This window comes from Mandrillus leucophaeus, unplaced genomic scaffold, assembly GCF_000951045.1.
Source record: "Mandrillus leucophaeus isolate KB7577 unplaced genomic scaffold, Mleu.le_1.0 Scaffold413, whole genome shotgun sequence".
NCBI classification, from domain to species: Eukaryota; Metazoa; Chordata; class Mammalia; order Primates; family Cercopithecidae; genus Mandrillus; species Mandrillus leucophaeus.
The window spans coordinates 535,946-549,904 of record NW_012104399.1 but is presented as its reverse complement, the minus strand read 5'-3'; the positions used below and the strand labels follow the sequence as shown (position 1 = coordinate 549,904).

Here is a 13,959-nt window from a genome sequence, read left to right as displayed (position 1 = left end):
GGTACTGTGTTGACAGGGCTGGGTTTTTTTTTTTTCCTCAGCCTACTTAACATAAACAATTATATGAAATTCAGTGTCTAGTAATAATGGTAATGGTAAAGATAATAGTTAATCCTTACTGAGCATTCTCTGTGTTAGGTACTGTTTGAAGTGCTTTACATATATTAACTCATTTTATTGTTATAACAGTTATTTAAGGTAAGAACTATTATTAGCCCTATTTTACAGATGATGAAACTAAGGTACAGAAAGGTTAAATAAGTTGCCTAAGGTCACATAGCCAATGAGTGGAAGAACAAGGATTAGAACTCATCTATTATTTGCCTGTCTTTAGTGCTACCTTGTTCTTTCAGGCAACAGAGAAATTTTCATTTTTTATTTTATTTATTTTATTTAAGGTCCGGGATACATGTACAGAATGTGCAGGTTAGTTGCATAGGTAAACATGTGCCATGGTGGTTTGCTGCACCTATCAACTCATCACCTAGGTATTAAGCCCCACAGAAATTTTTTAAATCTTGCTATAGTGCCACATTTGTTGTTGCTTTGGCATTGATTACAGGCTTCTTTGTAGCATTATATGTTATTGTCATATGAATTATTAGAAAATATATGTAGTTTTTTTTGTCTATATGTAAATACCAAAGTTACCAGTGTTAATTCTAGCTCACAGGACTTCAAACTCTATTTTACCAGTCTCATGCTTAGAAGCTCTAAAGCTTTACCAATTTTGTGTTCAGATCCTCATATTGTTTTGCCCCAACAATAGATGTCTTCAGTTTTTCCTGCATACACTCTTCACACTGGTTGTAAAGCACTGGAAACTTCATGGTACGTTGGTAGTCTAAATGCTTCAGTGTAATGCTCTGATTTCATCATTCTCAGCCCTGGAACTGGTCATTATATAAACAGAACCTCATTATGTTGATTTTTATATGATCTAATAAAAATATTTCCTCCAGGATTTTAATAAGACTTGCAAATTGTTAGTTCTTGGATCTTTTTTTTTTAACCGCTGAGTATTCAGTTATCTGTTTTAAGTTAGAATTTTTAGGCAGTAGTGCCCTAAAAATAACAATTGCTACCATTTATTGAGTTTTACTGTGTGCCAACCAAAATGCTAGGCATTTTACATAAGAATTTTTATGAAGGTTAAATGAAATAATTTATTAAGTATTTGTTATTTCTGTTTTACAAATGAGGGAAGTGAGATTTAATTTAGGGAGTTTCAGTAATTACCAAGATCACACAGTAGAAGAGCCAGGATTTGAATTTTGTTTGAAACTAAAGTTTGTACTCCTAAAACCACTGTAGTCACAATACCATATAATTATTTTTGGAAACTTTTGTTGAGAACTAAAACTATCTAGAAATACTATATCCTGGACTTCATATACCAGCAGCCTTTGGGTTAATATTAGCTGATTGGGAAGAGATCTGTTGTAGATTTTTTAAAAATCTATTTTTAATGAACAATTGTAGTTTATTTTGCTTGAAAGAGTGAACAGAGAGATCTGGAAATGTTAACATTTATTGACATGGAAAGATATTTGTAATACGTGAAGAAGGGAGATTATAAACTGGAGAGTATCAGCCTTTAAAAAACAATCTGTACATGTAAACAACAAAGAAAAATGTTAATTCTAGATTGTGGCTCTCACCCTTGGTTACCCTCGGAATCAGTTGTGGAGACATCAGAAAATTATTGTTAAAAGTTTTAAAGTTACTGTAATTTATTCATAAATTAGAATTATTTTATTTTCCCTTGATCTGATTGAATCAGATAGTAGAATATTTTACAATTATATTCCAAATATGTGCTACTATACCATTAGAAAGACATTCATGTTTTTAAAAAAAATCTGTACTAAAACTTTAAAATTATTAAAGACTTTTTTTTAATATGTTAGACATCTTAATTATAAATAACCCGATAAGGCAACTTCCCTTTTTCATAATGCATAATTTCTTTCTTTTTCCATTCTAGGAGCTGCAGCGGACTAAGCAAGAAGTCCTCTCTTTGCGAAGAGAGAATTCTACACTAGATGCTGAATGCCACGAGAAAGAAAAGCATATTAATCAGCTACAAACAAAAGTGGCAGTTTTAGAACAGGAAATCAAGGATAAGGACCAGCTTGTTTTAAGAACAAAAGAAGCATTTGATACAATCCAGGAACAAAAGGTCTACTTTTAAATTTTTCTCAGAAATATATGATCACATTTATAAGTAAACACAAATGCCCTAATTATTCATGTTTTTAAAAAATATATCAGGTGGTTTTAGAAGAAAATGGTGAGAAAAATCAAGTACAACTAGGAAAGCTTGAAGCTACAATAAAATCATTATCTGCAGAACTTCTAAAGGTTTGTTTTAAAGATTTTATAGAATAATATTTCATTGGATTACATAGAAATATACATATGAAGTTCTTTTATAGGCAAATGAAATTATCAAGAAGTTACAGGGGGATCTGAAAACTTTAATGGGTAAGTTGAAATTGAAGAATACAGTTACTATTCAGCAAGAAAAACTCCTGGCTGAGAAGGAGGAAAAATTACAAAAGGAACAAAAGGAATTACAAGATGTTGAACAGTCTCTTCGAATTAAAGAGCAAGAGGTAGTTAATATTTTAAATTTTTGGTTGTAACTGTATTTTTTCCTCATTTATTTTTAAAATTCATGCTTTGTTACATTAACAAATGGCTTTGGCCTTTTTTTTCAACAAAAGAACATGACTAGATTCAGTAGATGTTAATAACTTGTTTCAGTTTGGAAAGTTAGTTATGATTCAGATACCTTGATTGCTCATATATGTCTGTGTTTGTATACACACGTAAATATTTTATTACATAATTGAGCTAATTCCTTTATGCTCATTTAATAATATTAGTGGTAACCATTTATTTAGTTAATAATACATTCTTCAGTTTTTATTTAACCTTTGTTTTGCTTGACTTATTGTGATGATTGATATATTTCAGGTATGCAAATTACAAGAACAATTAGAAGCTACAGTTAAAAAACTTGAAGAAAGCAAACAACTTCTAAAAAATAATGAAAAGTGTAAGTATGTTACATGTTAATGTAAATTAGGTTTGTAGTTTTATTCTTTTATTTTTTTGAGACACAGTCTCACTCTGTCACCCAGGCTGGAGTGCAGTGGCATGATCTCAGCTCACTACAGCCTCCACCACTTTGGTTCAAGTTATCCTCCCACCTCAGCCCCCCAAGTAGCTGGGGCTAAGGTGTGCAGCACCATACTCAGCTAATTTTGTGGGTTTTTTTTGTAGAGACAAGGTTTTATCACGTTGCCCAGGCTGGTCTCAAACTCCTGAGCTCAAGTGATCCACCCGCCTTAGCCTCCCAGATTGCTGTGTTTAGGTTTACAGGTGTTAGCCATCATGCTTGGCTATAGTTTTATTCTTAACCTGAAAATTTTATTTGAATTCATAAAAGTGTAGGTATTATAAATCTAGACATTGTCCAATATATAAGTAATTTCTGCTTTAAATATGTGTCTTAATGCCTTTTCTATAAATTTATATCATCTGCCCAGTAAAAGAGTTAATCATCTTTATAAAGAAAACCATATCCCATATGTCAGTAACCCACAATTAAAACTGTTTAAAATGTTGACTGTAATTTATTGTTTAAATTCTTCATTACTCCTTTTTTAAATTGCTATGTTTACCTAATGATAACAATATGAATTATTTAAAACCAAAACATAAAATTAAGATTTTAACTAACATTTTCTCAGTTTATACTACGGGGTATCATACATAAGATTGTGAATTTTAAGTAAACTGTAAGATATTCTAGAAGTGAAATCTTTCAAAGAATTGCTTGACTAGTAGAAATAACGTGCTTTGGAGAGTAATACAATAGGAGTCCTATGTGGCAGCTTCTAAAATAAGAAACTTTAATGACAAAAATGTAGGTGAACCTATATTGCTCTCCTGTGATGTCGGGTAGTTAAAAACTTATAATTAAAAAATCTTAGTATAATTTTTAAATGTTTAAGATGATTAGAAAAATAAAAACAGGCCGGGCGCGGTGGCTCAAGCCTGTAATCCCAGCACTTTGGGAGGCCGAGGCGGGTGGATCACGAGGTCAGGAGATCAAGACTATCCTGGTTAACATGGTGAAACCCCGTCTCTACTAAAAATACAAAAAATTAGCCGGGCACGGTGGCGGGCGCCTGTAGTCCCAGCTGCTTGGGAGGCTGAGGCGGGAGAATGGCGTGAACCTGGGAGGCGGAGCTTGCAGTGAGCCGAGATCATGCCACTGCACTCCAGCCTGGGAGACACAGCGGGACTCCATCTCAAAAAAAAAAAAAGAAAAATAAAAACAGTGAAAATTCTTTACCTTGCTTCTTATTCTTTTATTTAAGTAATCACGTGGTTAAATAAAGAACTAAATGAAAATCAGCTAGTGAGAAAGCAAGATGTATTGGGACCTTCTACTACTACGCCTGCACATTCTAGCAGCAACACAATCAGAAGTGGAATTTCTCCTAACCTGAATGTGGTAAGATTTAAAACAAGATATGAATGATCTTAGTGAATTTCCTGAAACAAAAATATTTCCAGATTGTTAGGAAGTTTCCATGATTTAAGGTGCTGGTACCAATACAAAGTGGAGTCCTACAATTATTAGCACTGAAATTAAGTTGCCCCTGGAGGTGGAGCAAAGGCACACTTGCTCTGAACAAAGAGGCCAAGTTTCAAGAGGACACTTCTTTATAAGTCTTGACTAGATATTGCAATCTTTCAGTGCTAACTAAAGCAATACCAAATATACTGAAAAACTTGAGAACACACAATGTAAAACATTTAGGAGACTTCGAGAAGAGAGAATTCAGGGTTTAGGCTTAAGCATAAACTGAATTCTATCAGAAAAAGAAAAGAAAGTAAAAAAGAAAAAAGTCCTGTTAGCAGGCTTGTCACCTTTAGATTCTACAAGAAACTGGTTATGAGATATAAGCTTTCTAGTTCCCATTACCAGATTTTTTTCTTTTTTGAGACAAGGCCTCGCTCTGTTGCCTAGGCTGGAGTGCAGTGGTGGGATCATGGCTAATGGCAGCCTTGACCTCCTGGGCTCAGGCAATCCTCCCATTTCAGCTTCTCAAAGTGCTGGGATTACAGGTGTGAGCCACTGTTCCCAGCCGTGCTTTTTTTTCCCGCCCCCCTGAGAAAAAAGACTGGGCACGATGGCTCATGCCTGAAATCCCAGCACTTTGGGTGGGAGGCTGAGGTGTGTGAATCACCTGAGGTCAGGAGTTCAAGACCAGCCTGGGCAACGTGATGAAACCCTCTCTCTACTAAAAATACAAAATTCAGCTGGGTGCAGCAGTGCATGCCTATAATCCCAGCTACTTGGGAGACTGAGTCAGGAGAACCGCTTGAACCCAGGAGGTAGAGGTTGCTGCGAGCCAAGATTGTGCCACTGTACCCCAGCCTTGGGCGACAGAGTGAGACTCTGTCTCAAAAAGAAAAAAGAAAAAGAAAAAAGGGAGAATAAGAAAAGCAGCTTCTTACATTCAGAGGTGGTTTGGTACTATCTGATAGTTAGGCCTAGGTGCTGCTAGGAGCTTGCCTAGCATCCACACATAGGCCTTGGGGCTCTTCTATTGAACACAACAATTTCATGTAATATTAACATCAGGCACGATTACTCTGTGACTCTGTCAATACAAAAACAAGACTGTTTCCTAATCATGCCTGAATACAAAAATATGAACATTGCTGAATCACAAATGTAGTTCATAAGCCTCATATCCTGGCTAACATGAATGGCTGCTGCTGCTTTAGTTACAGCTTTGACCTTAATACATTCCTCTTGCCTTATTAGATAGGATTTATTCAGATACCCAGTCATACATTTATCCCCTTTTCCCAGTAGCTTCCAATCCACAGTAAAGCACCACTTAAACTTTTTCTTAAATCACCTAACATGTGCCTAAATCCAATAAATAAGTCCCTTTTAAGGGAACTTTAAAAGAAGATACCCATGGTATCACTTTTGGAGATACCCATGTTTCTTCATGGTGTGCAGTTTCCCTTGTTGCAAGGAGCAATAAATCTAGCTTGTATATCTACACATGGGTTCCTGGTGTTTGGCTGCAGGACACTGGCAGAAGGTTTAAACTTCAGATTCCTAATTGAATTTTTAACCTAATCTACTCTGGTAAGTCAGAGTACTGGATGTCTAAAGAAGGGGAAAGATTGCTGTTAAATTGGAGAAAGAAGTGCCTCGGGCTGAATTACAAACTTAAAAAAAAATTTTTGACTGGCTTAAAATTTGAATGACTAGTGATAGCTGTGTGAAAGGTGTTTTTTTGTATGCATCCGCTGGTGTGCACAAATGCTTCTCAAGATTTGTGTTACCACTGGCCTCAATATAAAAATAAACTTTGTTTTCATAACGTTGGTTACTGTGTGGTACCAGTATATTGAAAATTAGTGGCAAAACCAATTATTGTCTCAGTCCGTTTAAGAACACTAATTTTGTTTTTGTGCTGTCTGACAGAAAATTATTTTTATTTTATCTCTGACTGGCCTATTGATCTCCAGACTCCCCCATTCCCCGCTTGTTTAGGAGACTTAGAGTGAAACAAGTTGGTTCAGAAGCTTAGCTTTAACTTAGTACAAAAGTAGGTCCAGTAGTTTGTTTTATCCAAGCTTGCACAGCTGCTTTGAAAAGCCCTGTAGTTCAAAGTTATCGTAGCCCCATGGTAGATAATAAAGCAGAGTTTTGTGGTGTGATAAACAAGACTGGCCTCTGAGATAGTGCTCTTAATTATTAGTTATTATGATAGATGCTAATGCCACCTGCTGAACAAATAATATTTAGAATTAATTTCTCATCTTTAATCATCTTTATGTTTTTATTTTTAGGTTGATGGTAGACTGACTTACCCAACCTGTGGGATTGGTTATCCTGTCTCCTCTGCATTTGCATTCCAGAATACCTTCCCTCATTCGATATCTGCCAAAAATACCAGCCACCCTGGTTCAGGAACAAAGGTAGCTAAATTAACTAATACTTGTTCTGGGAAAAAATATAGCAACCTATTAGCATACAAACATTTCACATCTTTTAAAAGTTCGTTTATTCTTTGGTCAGTTTAGTAGTAGGTAGTGTATTAGATAAATATATTACTGAATATCTAGTATCTATGTCTACAGGAAATATATGCACTATATATTTCTTGAGTCACTGTAATGTATAAAATCTTGACTCAGTCTGTTTAAACCTCACTTATTTCTACTCAACCTCTCCTTTTTGTTTTGTTTTTGGTTTTTTTTTTTTTTTTGGAGGCAGAATCGTGCTGTGTTGTCCAGGCTGGAGTACAGTGGTATAATCTCAGCTCACTGCAACCTCTGCCTCCTGGGTTCAATGATTCTTGTGCCTCAGCCTGCTGAATAGCTGGGATTACAGGCATGCACCACTACACCTGGCTAATTTTTTTGCAATTTTAGTAGAGGTGAGGTTTCACCATGTTCGCCAGGCTGGTCTCGAACTCCTGGCCTCAAGTGATCCGCCTGCCTTGGCCTCCCAAAGTGCTGGGATTGCAGGCCTGAGCCACCATGCCTGGCCAGCCTTTCCATTTTTATTCATTCTTCTACTTGTATCTCCTACAGCTCTCAAGCCTGACCAGGATTTCTGACTTCATACTGTTGGAGTCTTAGCTGTGATTTGGAGTCCATTGCTAGAATTTAAAGGTCTGGTAGGGCAGGCTTAAATCAAATTCTAAAATTTAGTTCTGACAACATTATCTCAGATAAGATATGACTAGCAGTCCCCCCAACCCTTGATTTATTTGTTAAGGCTTTCTTCTACCTACTTGAGTTCTTTTTCCTAATTGTTATTATTATCTTATATTTATATATTGTTTTTATATGTATTATAATTTTGTTTTCACAATAGTTTAATCCACCCAGATCAGTCACTGCTTTTATTTTCATTGCTAACTTCAGGTCCAGGTTTATTTTTTCTTAAATAATGAGACAAATAAACATTTATGAAAAAATATTTTATAAAAGATAAAATTGAGGACTTTGAAACTGGTATTATAAACTCTATCCGATTAGGTCTGGGCTGCTCTAAAAATAAGTTGGCTGTGTTGCTCAGGCATGTGCTCTTTTTAGCCAAAGCCTTATTATCGCCAGGAGCTATGGAGAATTCTCAGTGAAATGAGAATTAAGCCTGAGTTTTTATGCCTGAAATACTGTTATGTAAAGGGTACTTAGATGCATATCATTGGCTCTTCTTGCATTGCTTATTAAGGAGAATTAGATATGTGTGTTCAAAGGAATGCTATTGTTTAATTATCAGTATCAGTATACTCAAGTGTGGTTGCATCTTGGGATCATTTTTTTTCTTTAGAATTGTAAGTGAATTCACAGTTGTTTTTTATTTTAAACAACTTTCCAGGAATATATATATAATGTCCAAAATGAGGACAAGTGCTACTAGAGACAGTTGCTTACTTGGTAGGACTAAGGATGACTTATAAAATAATACTACCATTCTTATAGGTCTTGGGGAATCAGAGGAATCATTATAATAAATATGTTCTTAAATACAGGAGCAAGACTTTCAGTGTTTCCTGTATCAGTGATCTCCATATTCTTTTGATTATGTATTCCTAACAGGGGAAAAAACCCCTAAAATAAACAGAACAATTTACGCTCTCATCTCGAAAACATTAATGTGTATTTATTTGTGAATTTATGCATATGCTACTGAAATACTATATTATATGCCGTGTAATTATTGGTTAAGAGAGCGAAATCTGATGTTAGGATTTAAAACCTGCCTCTGTCAATGTGAAGTTGATCAAGCCACTGAAAAACAAACAGTATTCAATTCTTACACTTCAGTTTTCCCACTTATAAAATGGAGTGATAATTTTCTCTACCTTACTGGATTATTAAGTGAATTAATGCATTTGCTTAGAATAGTACCTGATTCATGATAAGTACTCCATAAATGTTATATTATTAATAATAAAATTATTCAAAAATAGAAATTAAAGAATGAGACTAAAAATAGATGTAAATGAAAGTTGTAAGATTTTCTTCTCAGACCTCAATGAATGGTCCTAATTACTGCCTACTTTGTCTTCCCCTGCTCAAACACCACCTACTTTGGTGATCATTGATCTAGGTAGTTTTGTGCTAGCAGCTATGTTGATTAAAACATGTACTTTTGAATTGCAGGTTTTAAAAATCACCCTTTTATTTTTGACATTGAACCTGTGATCTTCTTGATGCCTTAAAATGTTACTGTCAAGACTGAATACATTCAAGGAGATGTTTAACTGTGGGAATGTAAAATAACATGAGAAATTTGGCAAGAAACAAAATAATGCTTAAAGAATATGTGAGAATATTTAACAAGATTGTGCTGTTCTGACAAATAAACAAATACTTGACAATTTTAAAGCAAGATACACAAAACTACTTGTTTTTTCTCTTTTATTTTTGAATACAATGATAGCCAAAGATTCATTCATTGAACAAGTATTTAATGAATGTCTACTATCTGCCATGTCCAGGCATAGTTTTAGTTGCAGGAGATGACAGCAGTGAACAAGACAAATCCCCTGACCCTATGGTGCTTACATTTTGTGATGAAACACCAGTAGATAGTAAATTGTAATGTCTTTCAAACTAAACTGTTTATTCATTCATTCATTTATTCATTTATTTTTGTGACAGAGTCTCACTCTGTCACCAAGGCTGGAGTGCAGTGGCATGATCTTAGCTCACTGCAACCTCCACCTCCCAGGTTCAAGCGATTCTCATGCCTCAGCCTCCTGAGTAGCTGAGATTACAGGTGTGTGCCACCACACCTGGCTAATTTTTGTATTTTTAGTAGAGACAGAGTTTCACCATGTTGGTCAGGCTGATCTCTAACTCCTGACCTCAAGTGATCCACCGCCTCGGCCTCGGCCTCCTAAGAGGTGGCATTACAGGCGTGAGCCTCTGTGCCCAGCTTGGGTTAAATTCTTGATCTTCAAGGTCAAACTTTCATCAAGGAGATTTAGAAGTATGTGAGGGATTTTCCACAATGAGAAAGGGGCCAGATGATTGATTTATCTTTTTTCTTTTAATCTGGTTGAAAGGCTTAGGGAGACAATTCTGTTTACTGTTAAGGACCAAGAAACAAAGTCTGGAAATGCCATACACAATGGTCATGAACTACAAAGTAATAGTGGAGTGGAGAGGAGACACAGTAATACACAGCATTATTTTGAGTGAGCTCCAGTTTTTCATTCTAACCCTTGACCCAAGGAGAAGCAGCCATCCTTTTTCACTGAGTCTTCTACAGAATGGAAATGTGACTCAGTTTATCAGCTCCCATAGGGCAGGCAGAGCTAGAGACTATTTTAAGCTGGTTTGGGGAACCCCCATCCCAAGCACAGAGTGGATGCTGAAGGTTGTTCCCAGCATCCACTGGTGGTGGCTGATGGCTGGTCCTGGGCTCCCTGGGTCCTAGGCATCTCTTGATTCTCAGTGATGAACTTGTCAGTTGGCCAATGTGGACCTGTTGACAAATTACTCGGAATTACTCTAAGGTCTCTTTTGGCTTTATTCTCTAGTGTTTGAGTTTCTACAGGAACCTTTACCTTTTTATTTTCTCTGAAGGAATGTCTTATCCTCCTGACGTTCTATAATTGTAGGTGCTGAAATGCTTGTTCTCTCTCAGTGTCATCCGGTACAGATCTCTAACATTTGTGTGTGACTGGAGGCTGCCCAAGTCCCTGTTGCCTCACTTTCTTTGTCTTGATAGTGTTTGGCCCACAGTGGGTATTCAGAGACAGATTTTGTCTACGGATAGCATTATTCAGTTTGATGAACTATCTAATTCACCTAGAGGTTTAAATTAATTTTTCATTTATTTGGTATTAAGTGTTTTTAAAAGTAATGTGTAAGTATGGGAAGCTTCCAAAGGTACAAGAGGATGTACTATCTAAAAGTGCCTACTGTGATCCCCAGTCTTCTTCTCAGAGAAAAATACTGTTAGGAATTTCTTGTGATATATTCCAGAAATATTCAAAGCGTATATAAGACCATATGTATGTGCATGTATAAGTATATATATTCAAATGTATGAGTGTTTTTATATATAAACATAAATAGTACTTGCCAATTGTTCTGGGCCTTGCTTTTTTCATTTATGGCATTATGGAATAGGTAACTGCAGTGTATCAGAATGTAAGTTTTTGTTTCTTTTTAATGACTTCATAGTATTCCAGTATATGAATGTACTATAATTAACTAATACTCTGTTTATGAATGATTAGGTTTTTTTCAATCCAGCTGCTCATGCAGTGCTCCAGAAAATATTTTTGTACATACATCTTGGTGGCCTGGTACGAATAGATTTATAGGATACATTGTTAGAAGTAACTGTGTCAAAGGCATTTTTGCATATCTGGTGACTAAAATAGTATCTTATTGTGATGTTAATTAACATTTTCTTGATTAAAGTGAGAAACATCTTTTTATATATTTATAGGTTATGTTTCCTATTCTGTAAAACTCCTGTTTATTCATTTTTTGTTTTTCATTTGTTTGTTTTAGTGATGGAAGTCTCCCTGTGTTGCCCAGGCTGGCTTCGAACTGCTGGGCTCACCTGATCCTCCTGGCTCAGCCTCCTGAGTAGCTGGGACTACAGGCACGCATCATTATGCCTGGCTCTTTCTTTTATCTGTTTTTTTGTTTGGGAGGTTTAACATTTACAAAATGGTTTTATAAGTGTTCTTTACATATTCTGGACGCTAGTTTGCTATTGTTTTTAATGTGCTGTTTTGTTGTTTTGGGTTTGTTTTTATTCTTCATTATACTTCCTTTTTAAAAATTTAAAGGTTGTTAAGGTAGAATTTACATACCATGAAATCCTTCCACTTGAAGATTAGTTCCGTAATTTTAGTCAGCTTATAGAGTTGTGAAACTATACCATAGTTCAATAGTAGAACATTTACATTACCCTAAAAGTACCCTAGTGCCTGTTTGCAGTTTATCCCTACTCTTCCTCCTCGCCCTAGGCAACTACTGATCAACTGTCACTATAAAATTAGATTTTCTGTATTTCATATGAGTAGAATCATACAACATGTAGTTTTTTTAAAATTTCTTTTTTTTTTGAGATAAGATCTCATTCTGTCATCCAGGATGGAGTGCAGTGGCACAATCATGGCTCTTTGCAGCCTCGACCTCCCTGCACTTAGGTGATCCTCCTATCTCAGCCTCCTGAGTAGCTGGGACTACAGGTGTGTGCTACCATGCCCAGGTACCATTTTTTGCATTTTTTGTGGAGGTGGAGTTTCGCCATGTTGCTCAGGCTGGTTTCGAATTCCTGGGCTCAAGTTATCTGCCTACCTCAACCTCCCAAAGTGCTGGAATTATAGGCGTGAGCCACCGTGCCTGGCCGTGTCCTTCCTTTTCACTCAGTATACCGTGTTTGATGTTCATCCAGGCTGTAATGTGTATCAGTAGTTCTTTTCTTTTAATTGCTCAGTAGTACTTCATTGCATTGATATGCCAGAATTTGTTCATTCATCAGTTGATGGACTTTTGAGTTGTTTTAAGTTTTTGGATATTACAGATTAAGCTGCTGTGAACATATGTGTGCAAGTCTTTGTATTTATTGTGGGTGAGTACCTAGGAATGGAGTGACTGGTGGCATATGTTTGATTTTTAAGAAACTACCAAATGTTTCCAAAGTGGTTTTACCATTTACCACCAGCAGTCTGAGAGTTCAGGTTGTTCTGCATCCTTCCAACAGTTGGTATAGTCAGTTGTTTAATTTTAGCCATTCTAATACATGCATAGAAGTACCTCATTGTGATTTTATTTATTTATTTTTTTTTTGAGACAGAGTCTTGCACTGTTGCCCAGGCTGGAGTGCAGTGGTGCAATCTCAGCTCACTGTAACCTCCACCTTCAGGGTTCAAGCGATTCTTGTGCCTCAGCCTCCCTGGTAGCTGGGGTTACAGGTGCACGCCCCCACGTCCAGCTAATTTTTGTATTTTTTAGTAGAGACAGAGTTTCACCATGTTGGCCAGGCTGGTTTTGAACTCCTGACCTCAAGTGATCCCCCACCTTGGCCTCCCAAAGTGCTGGGATTACAGGCATCAGCCACCACACCTGGCCCCTCATTGTGATTTTAGTTTGCATTTTCCTAAAACCTAATGAAGTTGAGTATCTCTATTCATGTGCTTATTTAACATCAATATATTTACTTTGGTGATATATCTATTTGAATCTTTTGACCATTGCTAAACAAGGTTGTCTTTTTATTGAATTGTAAGAGTTCTTTGTATATTCTGGATACAAGTCTTTTATTAAGTATATGATTAGCAAATATTTTCTCCCAGTGGCTTCCCTTTTCATTTTCTTAATGTGTCTTTTGAAACACAAAAGTTTTTAATATTTGATGGAGTGCAGTTTATCAAACTTTTTTCTTTTGTGGATCTTGCTTTTGGAGTTGTATATAAGAACTCTGTCCAACCACAGTTTGAAAACATTATCTCCTTTGTTTTTTTCTACAAGTTTTATAGTTTTAGCTGTTACATTTAGATCTGTGATCCATTTTGAAAAAATTTGTGTGCATGGCTTGAAGTAAGGATCTAAGTTTATTTTTCCTCCCCGCTGTGGATATGCAGTTCTTAGTACCATTTATGAAAAGTCTTTTTCTCTGTTGAATTGTCTAAGCACCTTTGTTAAAAATCAATTGACCATGTAAGGATTTATTTCGGGATTCTCAATTCTGTTTCGTTGATCTTTATACCTATCCTGTGCCAATATCACAGCATCTTAATTACTATGACTTTATATTAAAAGTGTTGAAAATCTCCAGACTCTCTTCTTCCTTTTCAAAATTGTTTTAGATCTTTTTCATTTTCACAAAAATGTTTGGTCACCTTGTCAATTTCTGCAAAA

General features: G+C 35.9%; 1 protein-coding gene across 3 annotated transcripts in view; it reads left to right on the top strand.

Annotated features, from left to right (window-relative positions):
• SASS6 (spindle assembly 6 homolog (C. elegans)) overlaps window positions 1-13,959 on the top strand; it is a 49,165-nt gene that overhangs the window by 20,449 nt on the left and 14,757 nt on the right. For all 3 annotated transcript variants that reach the window (XM_011992525.1, XM_011992526.1, XM_011992524.1), the window contains 6 exons: window positions 1,988-2,182; window positions 2,275-2,364; window positions 2,439-2,618; window positions 2,983-3,064; window positions 4,395-4,531; window positions 6,901-7,029. In XM_011992525.1, coding sequence (XP_011847915.1) covers window positions 1,988-2,182; window positions 2,275-2,364; window positions 2,439-2,618; window positions 2,983-3,064; window positions 4,395-4,531; window positions 6,901-7,029 — 813 coding nt within the window. The remainder of the gene's footprint in view (window positions 1-1,987; window positions 2,183-2,274; window positions 2,365-2,438; window positions 2,619-2,982; window positions 3,065-4,394; window positions 4,532-6,900; window positions 7,030-13,959) is intronic.